Raw genomic sequence first — 22219 nt, forward strand, 5'->3', positions numbered from 1 at the left:
TGCAGGCGTCCCGGGAACGGTATCCCAGGCGGAGTGTCCAGCTCCCGTAAGCGTCCAGCGGTGTAGGAATCTCTTGGCTGCACCCCTAAGGGCGCCGGCAGAGGGCGCGCCGCGCCCGGAGATGCGCCCTCCGCAGCCCCTCCCGGCCACCGCCTCCGCGCGCTGCTGACGCAAGGGCGCGTGCGCGGGCGGCCCTGGGCTCCGCGGACGTCACCTCGGCCCGCGCAGCCTCGCTCGCGGCGCTGACGTCACCGCTCCGCCCCCGCGCGCGGGCAGGTCGGCACCCCGGGTTGGGCCCCAGCCCCCACCTTGGGCTCCGGGAAAACGTGGAGTCCGGCTAGACCGGGCTGGGGTCCACATCCGGAAGGGCCTTGGGTGAGGAGCGGACGGGTGCAGGGCGCGGGGGGTGGGGGTGGGTCACACCTGGGCTCGTGGCTGGGCAGGTGCTGTGGCCGAAAGAGGCTCCCACACCAGGGAGGCCCGGGGCCTGGCGCCCAGGCCCCCGCACCCTCTCTAGGTCAGCGCTGTGAGAGGTACTCGTGGAATCAGTCCTTATGCGCTGGGCATCCTGGCCCTAGTCAGGTGTGTGCAGAGGGAAGCTCTGCTCCCATTTCTTAGGGGTGCGTCCTGTGCACGGCTTGCTCGTCCCGGAACCCTGGATCCTACTGGAAAAGAGGCCTATTTTCATATGCTTCTCAGACCCATCTATTGGACTTGTCTCTAATCCCCACTCCAGGGTAGCCAAGGGGTCGGCGCATCACCTGTTACTCAGGTCCCCAACCCGGGTTTATCCTGGAATTCTCTGGTGTACCCATCGACAAGCCACCCAGCTCGGCCCCTGCAGCTACCTTTACTGACTTGGATGGCCACAGGCTCCTCCCCTAGCTTCACCAGGGCACCTTCTCCACAAACAGCCAGAGGGACCACATCATTCCCCTGCTGGGAACACAAGCTGCCTCCCCCTGGTCCTCCAACACATTCACCTTCAGCCCACACACTTGGGGACCTCAGGGACTTTGCCCATGCAGTTCCCACACGCCTGGAGCCAGCCTTCCCGGGTAATTGTCCACTTGACTGCCCCTTGCCCTCCTTGGGCTGTGTCACCCTTTCATCCACTGGACACACACCTTCTCTCCAGGGTGCTGCCCCTGTGCTATGCTCTGCTCTCGGACCCAGCTGTAAATGAACTGCTTTTGGAGGTCACCGCAGTGGGGGCAGGGGTGAGGAGGGACACAAGGCAGAGGAACAAGTAACAGGCAACGACGTGCAGGGCCTCGGAGAGAAGCAAAGCGCAGCAGAGCTCCGGAATGTGGAGTGGGAGTTGCTTTGTTAGCAAAGGGAGTCAAGAGGAGATGAAGACTTCGTCGTTGGGAAAGAGGTGAAGGAAGCTCCGGAGGGGACAAGCTGTCCGGGCCTGGCACCTGCACGTGCAAAGGCCCTGGGGTTGGACTGGGCCTTCCTCTTTCACTGGAGGAGAAAGGGGTGCCATTGTGCTGTGCTGAACACAAGGCCTGGCAGGCTGGGATGGGACCCCGACCTGGCTGGTGGCAGATTGGTGGCCTGAGCATCTAGAAAGATGAGGCACAACTGTCTGAGAAAGAGCAGTTTGGGGTTGACCAGGCATGGGGTTTCTGCAGGGGTAGTCCTGTTGTCGCCCCACCCCAGGCAAGCCCTGGTGGCACTCAGAATGCGTTGTGTTCCATTATCTTTGCTGCTCATCCTAACAACAAGACAACCCTGACAGTGCTGCCCATGTAGGGGAAGAAAAGTGGGACATGTGCCCTGGAGCCCCTAGGCTGTGCACCCCGGAGACTCCCAAACGGGGGAAGCGATGGTTAGGGAGTCTGGGCACCCCCGGACTCCAGGCCGCGGGGAGTCGTGCGCCCTGGGACCAACACCCCTTTGGTCCCCCGTCCCCGGGGATCCAGTGAAGGTCGGGGAATCGTGCCTCAGGGGCCGGGGGCGGAGATTCAGCTGCCTCGGGAGAGGGCGGCTTCGCGTGGGGAGGGGGCGCCCAGGAGCACAGGCTCCGCCCCCCGCCCCCGCCGGAAGGGACGGGGAGGCGGTGGCCGGCGCGGAGCAAGCGAGAAGCGGCGGCGAGCGAGGTGGGGGCGGCCGGCCGGGGACCCGGCAGCACCGGGCGGCACCGAGCGGGTCGGAGCGGGCTGGCCGCCAGCGCGGTCACGTGTGTGACCCCTCCTCTCGCGCCTGCCTCCCCCGCGCGCCGAGCTCTCCATTCATAAATTCTCCGCCTGCTCCGCGGCTACCGGGCGCCGGAGCCCGCCGGGAGCGCCGTGCAGCAACCCGCCCGCCGCCCATGGGCCGCGCGCCCCGGCGCTGAGGTAGGCGCGCGGGCCTGGGGCTGCACCGGGGCGGGCGGGGGACAGGCCGAGGCCGCACGGCCCGCCCTGGCTAGAGACCACCGGCCCTCTCCCGCGAGGCGGCGAGGCCGGAGGCAGGGAGCGGAGGGGCCAGGGCCGGCGTGGGGGCCAACCTGCCAGGCTCTGCACCCGTCTTCGGCGGCCCGGAGAGGGACCCTCGCCCACGCCCTCCCTCAGCCTCAGTTTCCCCCTGAGAAATTCGGCGAGGGCCGTGGCGTTTCCGCCCCCGGGCTTAGCCCGGGGTTGAGATGTGCCCGAGGTCGGCTGTCTGCATCTCATCGCTCGCCATCCCGGTCCCCCGGGCCGGTTGGGGACGCGGGGGTGGGCGCGGTGGCGAGCCCGATCGGGAGCCGAGGCCCGGCAGGACTTTAGGGTGGCCCGTGGGCAACCTCCGCCCTGGTCTCCCGTCCCCACCTGCTCCCTAGGAGTCCACCTCCCTTCCCCTTCGGCCTCCTGCTGTCTTTCCTGGTCTCCTGTCATCGTCCCTGTGCCTCTGCCCCCTCCCCCCTAACCTGAACTCATTTCCCGACCTACATAGAGGCGCCCCCTCCCCCGAGAATGCAGGGGAGCCGCGGCCAGCCTCTGACCCGAAGTGCCGAGGACACCTGGCTTTTCCCGGACCCTCCCCTGCTATGGGCCTCAGTTTCCCCCGCTGTCGAGTAGGGTGAAAGTCCCAAAGGGTTGGGGGCGCTGGAACCTGTACACAGGCTTTCCCTTTCGTGTGGGGACGGGCCGCGCGCCGTGCCCACTCAGGGCTGCTGGTCGTCCCGGCCCCGGACTCGGTTTCCTGAGATTCCAGAATGCGGCCACCGGTCCTTCCCGCCGGGAAGAGCCGCGTGTTGGGGAGGGCGGTCAGGTGCAAGGTCCAGGCAGTCCCTCTCCCGAGAACTGAGACCCTCTCTGCCTCAGTGCCCCCGGCTCCAGGCAGACGTGGAGCCCGGCCGGCTCGGGCGGGGACGGGTGCGGCGGGGGCGCGCAGCCGACCGGGCACCGGCGGGCGGCGGCGGCAGCAGCCATCTTGCCGCCCGGGGCTGGCTCCAGCCGCCCCTGCAGGAGGCCTCCCTCCCCCGCGCCCCCTCCCCCCCCCAGTGCTCCCTGCCACCCCCCCCCCCCCCCCAGCTTGGCCTGCTAGCTCAGTCGCCATGGGAACCAGATTCTTGAGGGTTGGGAACAGATGCGCCTCCTTTGGCCTTTTCACTCCCACCGGTACTGGGCGGAGGGGGAACCTGTACATCCAGGAGTCGTAACCTGGAGTCCCGGCGCTCAGCCCCTCCACCCTCTCCCCGGGCTGGCCAGCCCCAGGGATGGCCCGAGTCCCCGCTATTCTGGAACCAGTCTCCTGGGGCCGAGGCGGCCCCTCCCGCTCCCTGATGGTGCAGGCAGGGCCCCTGGGGTCTGGCGGGAGTGAGTTGACAGCCTCAATTTGCCTATTCCTCGCAGAGGCACTTCTCCTTTCCTGGGCAGGGCTCCGGCCCCATGCCACCTTGCCGGGCCGGCCCCACCGGCTGGGGAAGCTGTTGATACGCACGCGCCTCCCCCTTTTCAAAGATGGGGACATGGATGTCTGATCTGACCCGGGTGGGGGCTGCCTCGGGGCTCCTCCCCACCTCTTCGTGAGTCACCGCCCTGTGTGGTCCCCTGCTCGAGCTCCCGGGAAAGCGGGAGGAGGGACAGAGGAGCTGGAGCTGAGCAGGCCCTGCCCCTCCAGGCCCCTCCTCCTAGCCTCAGAATGCAGCCCACGGCCACCATGGCCACGGCCGCCACCACCTCCACCACGGTCGCCCTGACCACGACGTGGGACAACGCCACGGGCCGCCCCACCGTGAGTGAGGGGGGTGTGGGGGGCGGGGCCGCCAGAGTCCACGCCCACAGGCCCTGACCCTTGACGCTGGCCCCGCAGGGGGAGCCCGACCCTGTCCTGGACAACTACATGCTGCTGGTGGTGGTGATGGCGCTCTTCGTTGGGGGCACCCTCGTGGTGCTGTCGGGCACGCTGCTGCTCTGCAGGCGCTGCTGGGAAGTCCACAGGCGCGTCCACAGGTGCGCGGGCCCCCAGCCCCACGACCTGCCCCGCAGGGGAGCTAGGACAGGTCAGCCTAAGAGCCCACGCCGCAGGGGCGCTGGGCCTGCTTCTGAGTGACGGTGCCCACGTGTCTGCGCAGGAGCCTGGGAGAATGGGGTGGGTCCGAGGGAGTGGGCTCCGTGAGCTCAGGATGCCCCGGTGGCCATGAGCCCTGCGGGGGACCCTGTGGGCAGTGCCCTGGGTCCTCTGGCCCACTTTGCTCTCCTGCTGCCCCTCCCCAGAGCCACAGAGGAAGCAGAGAAGACCACCACCAGCTACCTGGACAATGGCGCCCGCCCTGCCCAAGGTGAGGAGCCCTGCCAGGCCTGTCGCTGCCCGTCTGTCCGCCCCCCCCCCCCCCCCCCCGGGCCGCCTGACCATCTGTGTCTGTCTGTCTCCCCCACCAGACTGGGCGCAGCTCGAGTCCGACTCATCTCTGTTTCCTTAAGCCCACGCGTAGGTGCTCACAGGCGCGTGCTGCGTGAGTGAGTGTGTGAGCGGATGAGCGAGTGCCCTCCACACCCCCACCCCGCCCCCGGTGGTCAGTCGGGCCCTCGGCGCTCCCTTCCCGACCCAGCCCCGCAGCCCAGCCGCCCGCCGGCGCCCGGCGCGGCCCACCCGGGGCCCACCCTCTCTTGGCTCTCCTCACAGACCCCGAGTTCAGGGGGGAGGAGCCCGAGGGCCAGGACGCCGAGACCGAGCGCTTCCTGTCCACCAGCTCCACCGGCCGCCGGGTGTCCTTCAACGAGGCGGCCCTGTTTGAGCAGAGCCGGAAGGCGCAGGACAAGGGCCGCCGGTAAGGAGGGCCCAGTGCCGGGGCTCACCTGGGAGGTCACCTTGCTGCGCTGGGCTTGCGGGGCAGAGCTGGCCCCCGCCGGTGCCTGGCTGTCCCCCACTCTCGGCGGGCAGGGTGACGGTGGGGCCGGGGAGGACGCTGGGGTGTGGGTAGAGGGACCCAGCTCGCCCAAGGTGACGGGCAGGCGCGCTGGGCGCAGGTACACCCTGACCGAGGGGGACTTCCACCACCTGAAGAACGCCCGCCTCACCCACCTGCACCTGCCGCCCCTCAAGATCGTCACCATCCACGAGTGTGACTCAGGCGAGGCCAGTGCGACTGCCACACCCCACCCCACGGCCGCCCCCAAGGCCAGCCTTGCCATCTTCCAGGTGAGTTGGGGTGGCAGCTGGCCCGAGCTCAGGGGCGGCCCACCCTCCCCCAGCAGGCACCACTTTTCCCACCTTCTGGCTGCACCCTTCACCTCCGGGTGGGGAGTGGGGCCTGGCCGGGTCCAGCGGGTGGCGGGTCCAGCACGCATCCCCCCCACCCGTGCTCTTTGACCTGTCACTGCTTCCTCCCCACCCCGGCTCTGTCCCACAGCCCCCGGGGAAGGCCCTCACCGGCCGCTCTGTGGGCCCCAGCTCCGCCCTGCCAGGTGACCCCTACAACTCGGCCGTGGGCCCTGCCGACTTCGAGATCAGCCCCTCGGCTTCCAGTGACTCTGGGGAAGGCACCTCGGTGAGGCCCCCGCACATGCATCCCCCATCCCACTCCAGGACGGGGCAGCCTGTGGCCCCCTGCCTGGTCCCCGAGCTTGGGGGGAAGAGGGGCAGGTGGCACACAGGGCACATGCACGGCTGGCTCACCTGCACACAGGGCAGTCCAACAGCTGCAGAGGGTGTGGTCAGGGACCCATCTCAGCCCAGGGGACGGGACCCCTTGTGTCCAGGGCTGGGGGAACAGAGGTGGCCAGCGCCTGGCCGAGCCCTGGGGAGCCTCTCTCTCAGGGGGAGGAGGCCCCAGCCCACCCCCAGCCCCCTGTTCTTCCTCTGCCTTCTGTGTGAGTGCCGCGTGGCCTGGGCTGGGCTGGCACTAGCGCAGCAGGGAGAGGCTGGGGGGTCTGAGAGCATCCCTCTTCCCTCACAGTTGGATGCAGGGGCCAGGAGTGCAAAGCCTGGTGGGCCAGGGGCCACAGCAGGGCCTGGGGAGGCAGGCCCAGCCTCTGGGGCAGGCCCCGTCCTGCAGTTCTTCACCCGCCTGAGGCGCCACGCCAGCCTGGACGGGGCCAGCCCCTACTTCAAAGTCAAGAAATGGAAGCTGGAGCCCAGTCAGCGGGCGTCCAGTCTGGACACGAGAGGTGAGCTGTGGTCCCTGGTGGGGAGCGAGGCCCAGGGGCGGCCCCAGGAGAATGTGGAGCAGGCGGCTCTGCACCCTGGGAGGGGTCCCCAGCACCCACCCCATGCTGGCCGGCATCGCCCGCTTACCAGCGGGCATCTCGCCCAAGGTCAGAGCTGGTCAGGAGGAAGAGCCAGGGCTGCACGCTGAGCCCCGGTAAAACAAGGGGTTGTCAGGCTAGAGCGGGCATCAGCGAGCGTCACCTACGAGGCACTGCATGGTGTGTTTCTGGTTCTGCGGTCAGTGTTTCTGCTGCGGTGGCGTGAAAGCAGCCCTAGATGGCGTGTAAAAGAGTACAGCTTTGGCCAATAAAACTTTATTTACAACTACAGGTGGTGGGCCTTCGATCCTGCAGACCCCTGGTACGGGGCCCTGGATACAGGGCTTCCAAACCTCAACCCAAGGACCATGCATGTGTGTCTTGGGGGGGAGGTGGCACCAACAGCTACAACCATCCCTGCTCATGGGAGCTCAGCGGGGCCAGGCGCTGGGGTGCCTGCTGCCCTGTGGCGGAGGTGGTGGGTCCCACTGCCAGGAAAGGCGGGGCGAGGGGATGAGCAGTGTTGGAGGCCAGGGAAGGTGCGTGGCCAGTGACAGTGCCAGTCCCCTTGTTGGGGCCCGGCTCCAGCTGCTGTGGGGTGGGGGGAGGGGTCAGTTCTGGCTGAAGTGCTCCTGGCCGGGGAGGGGAGGGGAGGGGAGGGCTCGTCCCACTGTGCCATTGGGAGCCCAGACAGAGCCTGTGATTCGGGAGGTTGATTATAGGCAAATGCAGGCACAGAAGCACCCAGAACCTGTTTGCTGGGTGACTGTCATCCCCACCCCTGAGGCTTTCCCACTGAGGCCTCCCTTGTGGGAGGGTCCTGGCCCTGGGCCGGCAGGGCTGGAGCTGGCAGGAGAGGGCGTCACCTCTCCCCCCTCACCTGTCCCTCACTCTCCCCCACCTTCGGCCTTCTTTGGCACTCTAGTCGGGCTGTGTCTGTTACCTGGTGTCCAGGACAAGGCTGTGCTCTGGCCACACCTGCCTGCCAGGGCCACTCGGACCAATGCTGCCACCTTGGCACCTCCAGTCCCGCCTGCCCTGGCTGCTGGGCTTTCGGTCCTGGTCTTTCTGCCCTCGGCACCTTGGTTTCCCCACCTGCACGGCTGGGTACATGCTCACCTGGTCCAGGCTGGCTCTGTTGGCTCAGGGGTCAGGGGGTGGGGCCCGCGGTGGGAGGGGCCCAGGCAGGCTGCTGTACCTTCCTCTGCACAGGCTCCCCCAAGCGACACCACTTCCAGCGGCAGCGGGCAGCCAGCGAGAGCATGGAGCACGAGGAGGGGGACGCCCCCCACGTGGACTTCATCCAGTACATCGCCAGCGCTGGCGACACCGTGGCCTTCCCGAGCCCCCGCCCCTTCCTGGCCAGCCCCGCCAGCCCCGCCAGCCCGCCCCCCACTCTCGGCAGGTATTTTTCAGTAGATAGAGGTGCTAGGGGTGGGCCCCTGCCCCACCCCGTCCCCCATAGGTGGCCCAGGGAGCGCTCTCCCCGCCCTTCGGACAGGTGGTCGTGTTCGTGTTCCTCTGGCTCCACCGTCCTTCCCGGAGGCTGCCTCGCTGGGGCCACCTCTCCAGCACGGACCAGAGGAGGGAAGCAGGGGGAGACTGGGTAAGGGTAGAGGGGCGGGCGGGGCCTCCAAGACAGAATGCCTGCTCAAGTAGGGCCGCTGTGGGTATGTGTCCGCGTGGGTATCGCTGCTTCCTGGTGGAGCCTGAAGGGCTCCGCTGTGGCCCCAGGGTCCCTCTTGCCTGTCCATGCTCCTGAGGGCTGGAGGCCGCTACTCAGAAACTGCTGTGACCACTTCTGCCAGCGGTACCCCCTCCCCCAGCCCAAGGACAACTCTGCTGAAGCTCTGGGTCCACGTCAGTGGGATGGGGAACTGGATCCCGGGAGCAGGGCTCCCGACTCTTGGGCATTTCCTGGTCTGGGTAGTTAACACTTCCTTCGTGTGTATCTTCCTCCTGGCTACTTGTCAGTCTATGGCGGGGGGCTGAGGCGACACACTCAGAGTCACCCAGGCGTAGGGGCTGAGCTGGACCCTGCTTGGTCCAGTCCATCCCCAGCCACCCCTTGGTACACGAAGCTCTTAGTCAAAGAAGGCCATCTCCCGAGAACAGCCTTCACTCTTTCTGGGCGAGGGGCCAACCTCCTGCAGTGGCAGCAGATGCTCTGGTCACATTTTGTAAGAGGCCCTGGTTGAACGGCAGGCGCCAGGACGGCTCCAGGTTTACTCGAAAAGCATCCAGTGCAGAGTGAACAGGCAGCATGCAAATACATCATCTTCCACAGGGCCTGGCCAACCCTAGAGGGTTCCCACCCGTGCCCACCCTCCCGGACCCAGAGGCAGGGTGGCCGGGGAGGGGGTGCGGGGTGCCTGGGCTGCCTCCTGACGGCTGTGGCCTGGTTTGCAGGCTAGAGGCAGCCGAGGAGGTGGGCGCCGCAGGAGGAGCGAGCCCCGAGTTCCCCCCGGAGTGCGGCGTCAGCGCGGGGCCTGAGCAGCAGCAAGACTCAGATGGTGAGCGAGACGCGGAGCCAGAGCAGGCCCAGACCATCTATCGCGACATCTGGAGCCTGCGCGCCTCGCTCGAGCTGCACGCGGCCACCGCCTCAGACCACAGCAGCAGCGGCAACGACCGCGACTCGGTACGCAGCGGCGACAGCTCGGGCTCCGGGGGCGCCGCACCCGCCTTCCCGCCACCCTCGCCGCCGCCCACACCACGGACGGCGGACGGCGAGGCGGGCGGGCCGCGCAAGCTGCTGCAGATGGACAGTGGCTACGCCAGCATCGAGGGCCGCGGCGCGGGCGACGACGGGCCCCCCAGCGCGCCCGAGAAGCGCTCCTCCTTCACGAGCTCGGGCCGCGAAGCCACCGTGGGCTGCAGCTTCGAGGGTCCTACGCCCGAGGCGCCCGCCCGGCCTGGCAGCCCGCGCGCCTGGCCTCGCCGCGCCCCGCGCCGCGACTACAGCATCGATGAGAAGACAGACGCGCTGTTCCACGAGTTCCTGCGCCACGACCCGCACTTCGACGACGCCCCTCCCGCCGCAGCGCGCCACCGCGCGCGCGCACACCCGCACCCCCACACGCGCAAGCAGTGGCAGCAGCGCGGCCGGCAGCACAGCGACCCAGGCGCGCGTGCCGCACCCTCCGCCCCACCCGCAGCCCAGCCCGGCGCCCCCCGCCCCGCACGCGCACCCCTGCGCCGCGGAGACAGCGTCGACTGCCCACCCGACGTCCGTGTGGGCGACGACCCGGCCGCGCCTCCCATCCCCGTCATCGAGGAGGAGCCCGGCGGCGGCTGCCCTGGCTCCGGCTTGTGCGCCGGGCCCCCGGGCGCGCTGCTGGATAAGCTGGCGGCCAGCCTCGACGACAGGCTCTTCCCGCCACGCCTGGCCCAGCCTGTCGCCGCGGCCCCTGCGCTGGCCGTGGCCGCGCCCACGTCCCCCGACCACAGCCCGGTCTAAGCCTGCGCCCCGCGCCCACCTCGTCAGCTTAGTCGGCACCGGCGGGGCCTCGGCGCTGGACACACCTGAGGTGCGACGCCCCGGCGCGCCTGCGCTGGGACCGCGGGCCTCGAGCACGCACGCAGTGCCCCAGGCACCCTGCGCCAGCCCAAAGTGCGCACGCACACAGTCCCCTCCGGGCACTTCATCGGGTCGACTAAAGGGAGTGTGGCGGATTCTCAACTTAGGGGTTCCGAGGACCACATTCAACTTCCCTTGGCCCCAGACAGCGGCCTCGGGCTAGTGACCGGGGTCGCCGCGTCCACGGCACGACGCAACGGGAAGCGCATGCGTAGGGCTTGCATCCTGGAGGGGCAGTGCGAGCCGACTGCGCGAGACGCATGCGCAGAGCGCCCCTCCCAACACCAATCGAGCCTAGCGACGCGTCCGGTTCGCACGCGTCCGGTTAGCACGCGCCGGAGTTCGCGCTAAGGCGCACGCGCAGGGACCAAGGGGCGCCGAGGCTCCGCGAAGAGAGGGCGCGCGGGCCCGGGCTGTGAGGTTAGCTCGAGGCCGTGGCCTCCAAGCCCCCGAAGCCGTTTACCTCACCGCGGCGAGTGCTCGCGGCAGTCCGCGCCCCCTCCGAGCAATAACCGTACTCGCCGCCGCCGCCCCCAGCCCTGTACACGCCCCCCGGTCCCCTTCCTCCCGGTGTCTGCACCCTGAACCCGCCCTCCGCATGTTGAGCGGGCCGCACTTCCCGTAACCACACCGTCCAAAGAGCAACCAGGACTCACCAGTGTTTGAGACACAAACCCCAAACGGTCAAAGTTTCAAGTTTCCCAAGCTTTATTTATTGCCAAAAGATGGGGCAGCCCTCGCCAGCGGCCGAGTCGCCCTGCCCCGCCCCTCGAAGCTTCGTGCTGTCTGTGTACCATCCAGTGATGGAGTTTGTGTTCTGTTTTCTGATTGATTATATTTACTGCATACTCTTGCTTGCTCTGGGTTTTCTCTGGGGACCCAGGAGTACAGAGGCCTTGGGCGAAAGGGGATCAGGCCCCCCTGGCCACTGCACTGTGGAGCTGTGGCCCCTGGGCTGAGCAGAGGGGCCTGTAGAGCTCTGGGGAAGCCGGGTCACCAGAGAGCACAGAGATCCAGCATGGCCAGAGGCAGACACGCGTGGGAGGCCCACGTTTCCACCCGGCACCACCAGCAAGACCTGCAGACCCGGGCCAGCCCGTCCACTGTGGGGTCCACAAAGGGCCCCAGGCTCAGGCTCAGACTTACACCCCCCCACCTGACAGCACGTCCTGCCACCCACAGTTCCCAAACATCCCTCACAACCACAGCTCAAATCCACCTGTTTTATTTTTTCTTAAAAAAGAAGAAAAAAGAACCAACCAAACAATGAAAACAAGGCAGCCGCCGGGCTCCCCTGGGCACTGGGCATGCATCTCGGTCGACAGGCCCACTTGTCCTGCCCGTCCCGCTGAGGCTGTGGTTGGTGGGAACACATCACCAGGTGTGGGAGGCGCTAATGAGCGGCAGAGTAAAAAGAGGGGTCGGGGCGGGCGAGAACCAGTAGTCTCAACGTAAAGTGCATGGCGAGGGCTGGCGTGGGGCCGCGCCGGGCCCACTCCCTCCTCCCCCGGCGGGGGGAAGGGGCTCAGCACAGGATTGCAGTCAGCAGGAGGTCGTGTCCACCGGCCACCAGGGGAGGGCGGACCCCAGTCCCTGCTGTCCCCCAACCACAGCCCTCCAGGACCCTCCGGCTTCCGGAGGGGCAGTCAGCACGAAGGGTGCAGCGGCCGCCTTCCTGGGCAGTGGGCGGCAGGCCAGCAGTCGGCGCGAAGACTGAGCAGGACCTGGCCGGGGCTCCTGGAGACAGGCTGAGACCAGAACAGAAGGTGGGTCACTTTTGGGTCAACGAAAGGCCCTGCATCCCAGGAAGCAGGCCCCCCTGGGGCCGCCCAGAGGGTGGGGAAACTGAGGCCTGGTCATGCCTCAGTGCTGTCAGACGCCTCAGGAGGCTAGGGAGGGCTGCACTGCCTCAAGAGCCACCCCGGGCATCTCTGGCCACCTGGTGGGATTAAGCACGGCCTTTCTGCCACGGAACCGGGCCTCCCTCCAAAGAGTTCCTACCCCACCTGGCTGGTTCTGCTGCTGGCATACAAATTCCTTGGGAGGTGTTTCAGGGGCAGCTCCCTGGGAGAGGGGACATGGCTGGACAGGGGCTGTAGCCTCAGACCCCTACCCCACTGCTCACATCCTGAGCAGGCGATGGGGTCTCCAATGCCTCTGGGGCCCAATCACCCTTTGTGGACTGGGCGGTCAGGGCTGGGAAGAGGAAGCAGGGAGGGGAGATGACGGCCTCAGTCAGAGCCCAGCCCCTCCTGACCTGCTCACCCCCCAACCCCCAGCCTGGTCTGACGCCAGCATCGCCCTGTTGCAGAAGCAGCCTGGCGGGGTGGGGGTGAGCCCCGCAGGTCTGCAAGACAGGCTGCCGGCTTAGGGGCCCTGATCCTGCACACGCCGCCCCCCGACCCCAGTGTGTGGCCAACGCCCTGATGAAAGTGACCTCCAACCCAGACCCCGGGGGCGACAGGCACAGGCCGTGACAGTGACACCAGCCAAGCAGGACAGTGACACCAGCCAAGCAGGGCAGTGCCCACGGCACACCCCCAACCCATTCCTCCGGTCCCCGCCACTTCCCACCTGCAGGCGGCCACCCTCACTGCTGCTTGCAGGCTGACAGCCGGCGAATCTTGCTGCTGGCCGAGCAGGCCTTGCGGGCGGGGTTGGAGGCGGCACTGGCCCGGCGCTCCGCCCTCGACCTGGCGCTCAACTGGGCTGACTCGGTGCCATTCACACACACGGCTTTGGGCGGGCCCCGGCTCTGTGCGCTCCGCCCAGCCTCCTCCTCCGGGACCTGTCCTAGGAAGGAGAAGGCAAACTTGTGCTGACTGGGGGTTCCCGACCAACACGCCCCCAGCGCCCCGCCTGCCCGGGCCCAGGGCACCTCCACCACCTGTCCCACCAGGTCCTGCCAATGGGGAGCAGCGGGGCTGGCCTTCGAGCCAGCTGGGGCGGGGCCCAGCCTACGCTCACCTGCCTGTTCAGGTGTGAGTGGAGCCCTGCACTCAGGTGGGTGGGAACACGGTGGACATCAGGGACCTGGGGCCCGAGCCTTGGCTCTCTCACCTGTGCGATGGCCAGACCTCGCTGGGCCCCGTGGGACTCGGAGGGGCTGGGCTCGGGCCGGGTGTCCGGACTCGCCGTCTCTCCCACAAGAGCCCGCCCCGGCTCTCCACGCCGGCACAAACGGAGAGGCCGTCACAGGTGCCTGCCATGCCCCGGCCCCAACTGTGTGGGCTGCCAGTGCTCACCGGGTCCCAGGGCCACTGGCCCGGGGCCGCCCGCCCCACTCTGTCCCCGCTGAGGCGTGGGGGGAGGGAAGGGTGCGGGAAGCCCGTGCTGCCCACGGTGCACCCCCCTCCCATGGATGTCGGCAGGAAACTGCCTGCAGCTGCCTCAAGCCCATCTCCTCCGCACACGGAGCCCCGTCTCCACCAATGGCGTCCTATGCCTGACTCAGCCTCTGAACCTAGCCGGGAGGCACCGGCCCGTGACCGGGAAGCGTCTCAGGTCAGAACCCAGAGCGTGGGGCAGTGTCAGCTGCCTGCTCTGAAGGGGGAGGGGGGCTGCAGGGGCGCTGAGCACCGAAACTCTGCGCAGATCACCTGGGGCCCAGCCTCTGGCACAGTGACCACGGTCGGAGGGTGGCTGGAGGGCACGGGATCTGCCCCACATGCCCTCAAGGCAATGGGGCCACTGGCCCCGACCAACCAACACCCGGCCCAAGGCCCAGCACCAGCCCTCAGGGTGGACGGCAGGACCAGGGACCCAGGGGAGCAGCTGAGAGCCAGCCTCTGACCGTGACCACACGACAGGACCAGAACGGGAGAAGCCCCAACACGGCCCTCTGCCGGCCCACGGGCAGGTCAGCGAGAAGCGGCTGCCCAACCTCAGCACAGGACCGTCCGTCCCCACGTCTCATGTGGAGGACGTTCCCAGGCCAGGGATCTGGCTCCGGCCCAGAGAGCCGCTCTTGAACAAGCCCTCCCCCACCCAGGCAAAGCAGCCCCAAGCCTCTGGAACAGGCCTGAAGAGACGGTGTGTGGTCAGTGCCTCTACAGCCGGCTGACCAGCAAGGCTCACGCCCAGGCACCTGTCCCAGGGCCTTAGTGCCTCTGAGAGACAGGACACCTTGCTTCTATCCTGTGGAAAGGACAGAGGATCCAGGAGGCCTCAGGACTGGACCGTGGCCAGGGTTCCCAGGGCGGGGCATCCCACCTGACCCCAGGACCCCATGGGGAACAGCTGCAGCCAGATGCACCAGAGGCCTGAGTGTGCCCCCAGGAGAGTGGGACACGCGGACCCACCCTGGGGCTGCTCCCTGGAGGCCCCACTGGCCACCCTGCACACGGGCTCCTTCTACAGTAAACGCCTAAGCCCTAGGCGGCGAGCCGGAAAGAAACAAGCATGACCCGCACACGCTCAGCGGGGCAGACCTTTATGCAGGAGCCTGCGGAACCAGCCCCGGGATAGCACAGCACCGCGGGGAGGCGGGTGGGGCAGCGCTACACTAGGGCCCGAGCTCTGCCCGGAGCTCCTCGGCGGCCCTGGCCTCAGCTTCCTCTCCAGAAAGGTCTGAGCACTGGCTCTCCTGCGGGTCTCTCTCTCTAAGCCCTGCCTCAGACGCCTCCTCGCCACCTGGGGAAGAAGGCCACTCGTCAAAAGGGTGGCCACTGCGGGGAGGGCCACTGGACCCTCGGGCCGGGGGCGGGGCCTCCCCACTTCTCCCGTGACCCCCGGGGACTCACCGGGCACCGTGAAGTCCTGAGTGTAGATGATGTCGTCCTCAATGTCGAAGAGCTCGTCATCCGCAGCGTCGGCACAGCCGTGCAGGTCCTCCAGGTAGGGCACCACTGTCATGCCGCGCCACCGGTCCTTGCAGTCCGCGCTCGGCGGGATGGGCACCGGCTCCTCGGCCGGCGGGTGCTTCTTCCGGAACCAGCTGCGGAAGCCAGCGGGTCACGGCAGCCGGAGGCTTGCCTGGCTCACCACGTGGGCCCACCCCCAATTCCCGCTGAGAACCACGCGGGGTGGGAGAGGGAGAAGGGGCCCAACGGGAGAGACTGAGCCAGCAAGACCCCCGCAGCCCTGACCTCCCCCTCCCCTGCTCCCACTTGCTCTCACCACATGGGCCCCCAAGTGGGGAGCCCTGCGGGGACTCACCTGTGCTGCCGGATCTGCTGTATGGAAAACCGCTTGGCCGGCTCGTATTCCAGCATCCCTGCCGGGGAGACCAGCGGTGGGTGCAGGGGCCAGCACGGGCAGAGGGCCCTCCCCTGCCTGGGAGAGGTGGGGACGCCCGTGGGTGCCCGTACAGGGGAGGGGGTGGCGTGAGTGAGCGGAGCCCCCTCCCCCGCAGGCCTGGCCTCTACAGCCGGGTGCCCAGCACGGGGGCAGATGCTAAGCCCCCAGCTGAACGGAGGACACAGCTGGGGCCGTCTCCCTGTCTTGACACGAGGGGCTGCCCGGCAGACACTACAAAGCCAGGTTGGGAGGACCAAGACCAAAAAAGGCTGGGACGCAGGACGGACAGCCCACCCCAGTGACCCTGAACCTGTTCACACGCCCTAAGGAGACAAAGCACATGGCTCGCCCCTGCTGGTGCCCACCGGCTTTGGCCAGCAAAGCCTGTGACTGGCCATTCTAGCTAGGACACCAAAGCCCCCCGAGGCAGCGGCAGGAGAACCGGAGGCCTCGAGGGCAACACACCGTATGTAGACACTGGTGTGAGGGCCTTTTGCCTGGCACCCGGACACTCAGAAGGGGCAAGGCTGACCTGCAGGCTGTGCTGGGCTGGCCCGAAGCAGCAAAGGGCGGCACCCCCCCCGCAGGGCTGCAGGGGGCCCAGGGCCCAAGGTCCCCAGCCCCCACCATGCTCAAGTGCCCACCCCCTTCCCCACGGGAGGACCGAGCGTGACGCAGAGGGGGGATGGGGGTGGCAGGGCTCTGCACACCACCTCTTGGAGGTGCCTTTGTTCTCAGGAAACGAGAGGCCATTTCAGAAGCTGGGGCTCAGAGAGCTGAGTGTCTGAGTGATGTGAGAGAGGAGGAAAGGTCAGGGTCGCGGGCTCGCTGCAGGAGGGCAGGGCCAGCGCGGTGTTCTAGACACTCACGGGGGAGGCGGCTCAACAGCCCAGTGGCCGGGAGGAGCCTGCATGCGGAGTGCAGTGCAAAGGCCCTGAGGCAGGCCTGGGCGGAGGAAGCGAGAATGGGACACCCTGCCTGGACCTGGGGACAGGGACACGGGTGCCCTCTGCCATCTCGTCGGCCCCTCCTGGGGCTGTTTTGAGCGTTTATGAGAGCGAGGGTGGCAACAGATCATCATCTGTGTCACTGGAGCAAAGAAAGCTCCGTACAGAGGAAACTCCAACCCACCAGCCCCTGGCGAGGGAAGGAGAGTCCGAAACAACAGCTCACCGCCTGCAACAGCCCTCGGCCCTCAGTGGAGCTGGGGGAGGCCAGGGGGCACGCTCCGGGCACCCCCAAGGACGGGGCCCACGAGCTGCTAAGGAGTGCTCAGGTGGGGAGGGCTGGGACTGAGCCAGCCAGGCCACCGCCTCCCGCTTGCTGGCTCCTCCCACATTCCAAGAAGACCCCAGGCAGGCGGTACGCCCACCCCTCTGAGGGCCCTGGGGCAGCTGGCAATGCAGGCCTGGACTGCGGGGGGCGGGGGGGGGGGGGGGCCGCAGAGCACTGGGAACGCGGCTGCCCAGCTTCATTTCACCTTCGCTAACAAGCCAAAGAACCAGCGAGACTCAGTCATCAGAAAGCTCAGGCGCCACGCAGGGCTGTGAAGATCCTCTTGGCTGTGCCTCACACGAAGGCCGGGCACTGACCCAGCGTCCAGCACAAGCCGAGGGTCAGGTCAGTTACACAGAGCCCGGGACTGTGGGCAGGGAACCTAGGACGGTGTCGGTCACACAGGGCGATACCCTGCATGTGCTGCGTCATCAAAACTAACTTCAGGCAAGCCCCAGGATGCTGGTGTGGCTCTCACCCATCCACGCCCAGACAGGCCCCTGCCATACACAGACAGCGCCACCTGCTGTACAGGCCGGGAACTGCAGCAGGAAGAGGCCCCCCCCCCCCCCCACAGGAGACCCCCACTTAGCAGGCGGACTGGGGTCCCCGCTGCTACTTCACTGTAGGGATGGGGGATCAGAACAGGGTGGAACGAAGGCCCAGGGCAGGCAGTGGAGCCCAGAGGAGCCAGCGGCCCCTCGCAGGCGCCCCTGCGCCCACTGCTCTCCACACCCGACTAGGCTCTGCACCACCCCGCCCCGCCCCGTGTCGGGGAACTGCACAGAGAAGGGTCGGCCCACGGGAAACCCACGGGGGCCCCAGTACCCGCCGCCAGCCCACCCACCCCACCCACCCCTACAGCCCAGCCTCCTGCCTCGAGGGCCTCACCTTTGAGCAGGTCTGAGAGTGGGGGGCCGCAATCCCCCGGGATGGTGTAGTCCCCCTTCCCGATGTTCTCAAACAGTTTGTAGATATTGTCCCCCTCGAACGGGTACAGGCCTGTCGTGATGTTGTAGCTGCGGCCCCAGGAAGGACAGACCAGTCAGGAGGGCCTGCCTCGCGCCCCAGCCTGGAGCCAGTCTGGTCCCGAACCTTAACCACCCCCACCTGTGGGGACTTGGACTTGGTGAGAACGTTCTGGAACACATGGTGGTGACGGCTCACTAGGAAGATATGGAAAGCCACCGGATGGCACGCTCTGACATGGTGGGTCAACGGTATATGAGTCAGCTCTCAGTAACATGAAACGGGACACCCATGCCACTGGCTGCGCGCACAGGGGGCTGCAGCGTGAACTCGCCTCGGGCAGGAGACGCTTCCAGAGAACACAGGCCCACCCAGTGCCACCTGAGCTCATGGAGGAACAGACGACCACGTGGCGGCGTCTGGGTCGGGGGTACGCAGCGGTGGGCCGAGCATTGCCGGCGACTCATGGTGTCTGAGAATTCTCAGCCCCAGGAGTCAGGATGGAAACACCCACCCAACAGCAACTGTGGCCGGTGTGGGAAGCAGCGCAGGTGGAGACCAGCACAAGCCCAAGGTGGGCGGGGGCCAGGAGGATGGCCGGTCCCAGTGCCTGTCTCCCCACCCATGGGGGCTCCTGACCCCGGCTCTGTGGCCTTCACAGACTCTAGGGGGCAGCAGCAGCTGGGGGACCTGCCAGGAGGGGCAGGTCAGGGAAGCCTGGAGCCCAGACGGGGTACCTGGGGCCGGGGTGGTGATGGAGGACCCCTGGGGTGGAGGGACACAGGCCCAGGGGCACTTACAGTGTGACCCCAGCTGACCAGATGTCCACCTTGAAGCCAGAGAAGGTGTCCAGGCCATTGGCGATCTCGGGCGGCTGGAACGCGGGGGAACCCTGGCTCGTCCGGCACGTGTCGTCCTCGGCAAACGGGTGCAGGGCCTGTAGCAGCACCAGACAGCCCTCAGGGAGCGGCCCTCGGCGGGGCTGGGACCCCACCCCGGGTCTGGCTTGGGGGTGGGGGGCACCTACCTCGGCCACGCCCAGGTCGGAGATCTTGAGCGTGCCACCCGTGGTGAGCAGCAGGTTGCCGGGCTTGATGTCCTTGTGCACGATGCCCTGGCTGTGCAGGTACTCCAGGCCGTCCACCAGCTGGCAGAAGTACCTGCAGGGCACAGCCTCTGTGACCCACCGCACCAAGAGGCGCGGCCCCACCTGTCGGGAACCTCAGCTGCCTGGAACAGCTGCCTGCAGCGACCCAGCGGGACCAAGGATGGGAGGCCGAGGCTCAGGGGCCGTCGGTGCCGGGCAGCCCATCAGGGAACCAGAGGGCCAGTGGCTGGGCTGAGCCACTCCTGGGCCCCCGCTGCAGTAGCTCCCACCACGGGCACCTGCCCCAGCTGCCCCCCCAGCCTGGGCAGCCCAGGGGCCCTGCTATCATCCCAACCTCTGTGGCCTGGATACAGCCCTGCTGCCCCCCGTCCCCCCTGGGGCCAGGGACCCAGGCCAACCCACTGACCCCTCACACCACAGGCCAGCTGGTCCTACAGCAATTGGGTGTTAGGGGTTGACTGCCCAGGAGAACTAGCCAGCCGGGGCAGTACAGGCCGCTGTCAGCAGCTTCCCAAGCACAGGAGGCCCCAAAGCCTCGGTGGCGGCCACAGTGGGGCAGGGAGGTGCACAGAGAGGAGCTTGGACCCGTGAGTGACCGGGCGGGGGCGGAGGGGGCAGCAGTGGGGTCCGCACGCTCACCCGTGGGCCTGGCACACGGGGAAGCGCTTCTCGGGCACGCTGTCCAGCATCTCCTGCATGCCGCACACGCAGTACTCCATCACCATATACGTGCGGCAGTGCTAAGGAAGGCACGCTCAGCCAAGCCTCTGCCCCAGATGGGCCATCCCCAGGGAACAGATGCCAGGGGGTGAAGGCTGCACTAGTGCAGTGAGCTGGAGACCCCAGAGGGATCACAGGTGCTGCAGGAAGCCCCCCGGTCATTCCACACCCCAAGGAGGAGCTCAAGCCCCAGCCCTGGCCCCCAAAGGAGCGAGGAGGGGCGTGCTGGCCCTGTGGAGAGAAGGCCTGAGCAGGGGCGGGAGGCCAGGGAGAGACGAGGGCAGCACAGGGGTGGGGCTGCGGAGCAGGGGTGGGGAGCCCAGGGCCAGGCTGAAGCCCCCCAGCCGCATCTACACCGTGGAGGGGCAGCCCTGCGACTAGGATGGAGAGGACCCCCATCACCCTGCATCCAGCGAGTCAGTGACAGGCCCCTCTGCGACACAGGCCCCTCAGCAGGCCCTGGGGCCCCTATACCCTGCTTCTCGGAGCTGCAGCCCAGGAGTAAAGGGCGAAGGCCGAGGACACTCCCAGTACACCACTGCCGCAGTGACACACTCCCCATCCCTTCCCCCATGCATCCGCCACAGGCCAGGGCGCACAGCCCCCCAAACAGAAGCCAGGAAAGCGTCTCGCTCCTGGGACCAGGCTGACAGCAGGGCCCCAGCTCCACATGAGAACAGGAAATCTAAGCAGAGAACCAGCCTGCATCCTGCAGCGCCCCCCGTGGGCACTCACTGGAGAGGGGCCCCAGCCCCAAGGTCGGCAGCGCTCAGGGAACACCTGGCACCCCGAGCCCCAAAAGGATATATCTTCTGCTTCTCCTCGTTGTACAGCACGTCCACCAGCTGGATGACGTTTTTGTGCCGTAACCTCCTCAGCAGCTGGATTTCCCTGAAGACAGAGGACGGAGGCGTCAGCCAAGCCCCTTGGCCCGGCAGTGCCGCCAGCCCCCAGGAACCGTGCAGAGGGCAGCACCGGAGTGAGCAGCTCCGCACAGGGGCAGCTAGTCCTGGGCATGTCCCCGAGCCCAGCAACACGACCAGGCCCCGTACCCGCATTTTAACTGAAGACGCACAGAGACCACAGCGAAGGCCGCGCGAGGACAGCAGGAGAGCACGCGGGAGTTGGGGCTCCAGCCAGGTCCCCGCATCCCCCCACCCACTCTTCCCTCTGGAACTGAAGCCCAGGCTCCCCGCCGCTCTCAGGGCAGCTCCACGAGGACTCCCTGCAGGAGCTGGGGGCGGGGGGGGGGGCGGGCAGCTCCGCAGAAGGTTGAACAGTCACCAACTGACCCAGCACCTCCAATCAGGGCACGTGCCCGGGAGGACCGAGAGCACGGCGACCCGGTCACACGTGCTCATGGCAGCACTGTCCACGGGAGCCCAAGGGCGGATACAACTCCAGTGTCCCTCCACACATGGGAACATCACTCAACCCTGAGAAGAGGTGAAAGCCCTGACACTCGCTACAGCGTGGACAGACCCCGAGAACACGATGCTCAGTGAGAGAAGCCAGACACAGAAGGACACACAGTGTGTGATTCCATTGATGGGCAACGTCCAGAACAGGCCAGTCTACAGACAGAGAGTGGGTTCCTGGTTGTCAGGGACTGGGGATGGGATGGGGTGACTGATGAGGACAGGACTTCCTTTTGGGGTAACGGAATGTTCTGGAACTAGACAAAGATGAGAGTTGCTACGAAGATACTAAATGCCACCGAATTGCATGGTATGTGAATAATACGTCAATAAAGATTTTTTAAAGTCCTCACCGGGAAGCCCAACCATGAAACATAAGACCAGCCGGGCAGGTGAGGGGTCCCCAACGTCATGAGACCCGAGGCGCATGCCTCCCACTGTCCACATTCCATGAAGAGGTCGCCTATTCCAGGAAGCCGTTCCTGACCACACCCCACCCTCGCACACCAGCACGGATCCTGTGCCTTCGACACCACCCACCCTCCCCAGCGTAGGTCCTCCTCCCATGCAGATTCCCTGGCCCGGCACTCATGCAGCCTCTGAAGGGAGGGTGCCCCGGAAACAGCATTTCTGTGTAGCACCCACTCCCCAGACCCATAGCACAGGAGGCCACCGACTTGCTGGAGGAAACACAGCTTTACAGCTGCTTCCCGTGAGCTCACTGCCTGCCTGGCCTGCCCCCCACCCCACTCCCACCCTCACCAGAGGGTTGCGGGGCGCAGCAGTAACTCTGCCCTCATTCCCCCCATCATTCCGCGCTTATCCCTAACCACCTGACCTCTGAGGTCTGGGATGCTGCACACATTTCAATCCACACCTGAGTGGGAGAGAGGGGAGGAGACTCACAGACGTTGGGGTCACCCTGGTTTACACCGCCTGACCTTTGGGATTTATCCTGGTGTCCAGTGTGAACAGGGATCACACTCAATTTTCCCCCAAATAAATGACACACAGTAGCTCCGCCTCAGCACTGTGACGTTGGCGTGTCCTGGGCTCTATGGGGTGTGGAGCAGCATCTGACCTCCACCCCTTTGATGCCAGGAGCCCCCCTCCCTCATCGTGACAACCACAGATGTCCCCAGGTATCGCCAGGTATCCCTGGGGGCAAGACGGCCCAGGTGACAGTCCTGCTATAAAGGACCAGGAACGTTCTGGGGTGTGGGGAGCAGACCCTGTACCGCCCCTTCTGGCCTGT

The 22219-nt window shown here is 67.0% G+C and overlaps 3 protein-coding genes across 4 annotated transcripts; 2 read left to right on the forward strand and 1 right to left on the reverse strand.

The window, feature by feature from the left end:
• The first annotated feature begins 2100 nt into the window (after nt 1–2100).
• On the forward strand, nt 2101–8292 carry LOC113608899 (voltage-dependent calcium channel beta subunit-associated regulatory protein-like). 2 transcript variants are annotated; one of them, XM_027085884.1, is made up of 9 exons: nt 2101–2342; nt 4090–4203; nt 4282–4421; nt 4686–4750; nt 5095–5239; nt 5439–5610; nt 5822–5959; nt 6368–6578; nt 7869–8292. In XM_027085884.1, exons 2-9 carry the CDS (start codon nt 4111–4113, stop codon nt 8264–8266), a joined length of 1362 nt encoding a protein of 453 aa, XP_026941685.1. In that variant the 5' UTR covers nt 2101–2342; nt 4090–4110; the 3' UTR covers nt 8267–8292. The 2 variants fall into 2 exon arrangements, with proteins under 2 accessions (XP_026941685.1, XP_026941684.1); XM_027085883.1 differs by having other exon boundaries at nt 6949–8195.
• Nucleotides 8293–8888: 596 nt separating this feature from the next.
• On the forward strand, nt 8889–11086 carry LOC113608917 (voltage-dependent calcium channel beta subunit-associated regulatory protein-like). Its single transcript, XM_027085946.1, has one exon. It carries the CDS (start codon nt 8920–8922, stop codon nt 10114–10116), a length of 1197 nt encoding a protein of 398 aa, XP_026941747.1. The 5' UTR covers nt 8889–8919; the 3' UTR covers nt 10117–11086.
• A 358-nt stretch (nt 11087–11444) lies between these two features.
• On the reverse strand, nt 11445–20669 carry STK11 (serine/threonine kinase 11). Its single transcript, XM_027085922.1, has 9 exons — nt 20354–20669; nt 19466–19555; nt 18746–18878; nt 18519–18655; nt 17641–17768; nt 15394–15451; nt 14979–15172; nt 12811–13024; nt 11445–11984 (listed from the first exon to the last, which is right to left on the reverse strand). Exons 1-9 carry the CDS (start codon nt 20602–20604, stop codon nt 11762–11764), a joined length of 1428 nt encoding a protein of 475 aa, XP_026941723.1. The 5' UTR covers nt 20605–20669; the 3' UTR covers nt 11445–11761.
• Nucleotides 20670–22219: the final 1550 nt, after the last annotated feature.

This window comes from Aethalodelphis obliquidens, unplaced genomic scaffold (genome assembly GCF_003676395.1).
Source record: "Aethalodelphis obliquidens isolate GAN/ISIS:26980383/991018 unplaced genomic scaffold, ASM367639v1 scaffold53, whole genome shotgun sequence".
NCBI lineage: Eukaryota > Metazoa > Chordata > Mammalia > Artiodactyla > Delphinidae > Aethalodelphis > Aethalodelphis obliquidens.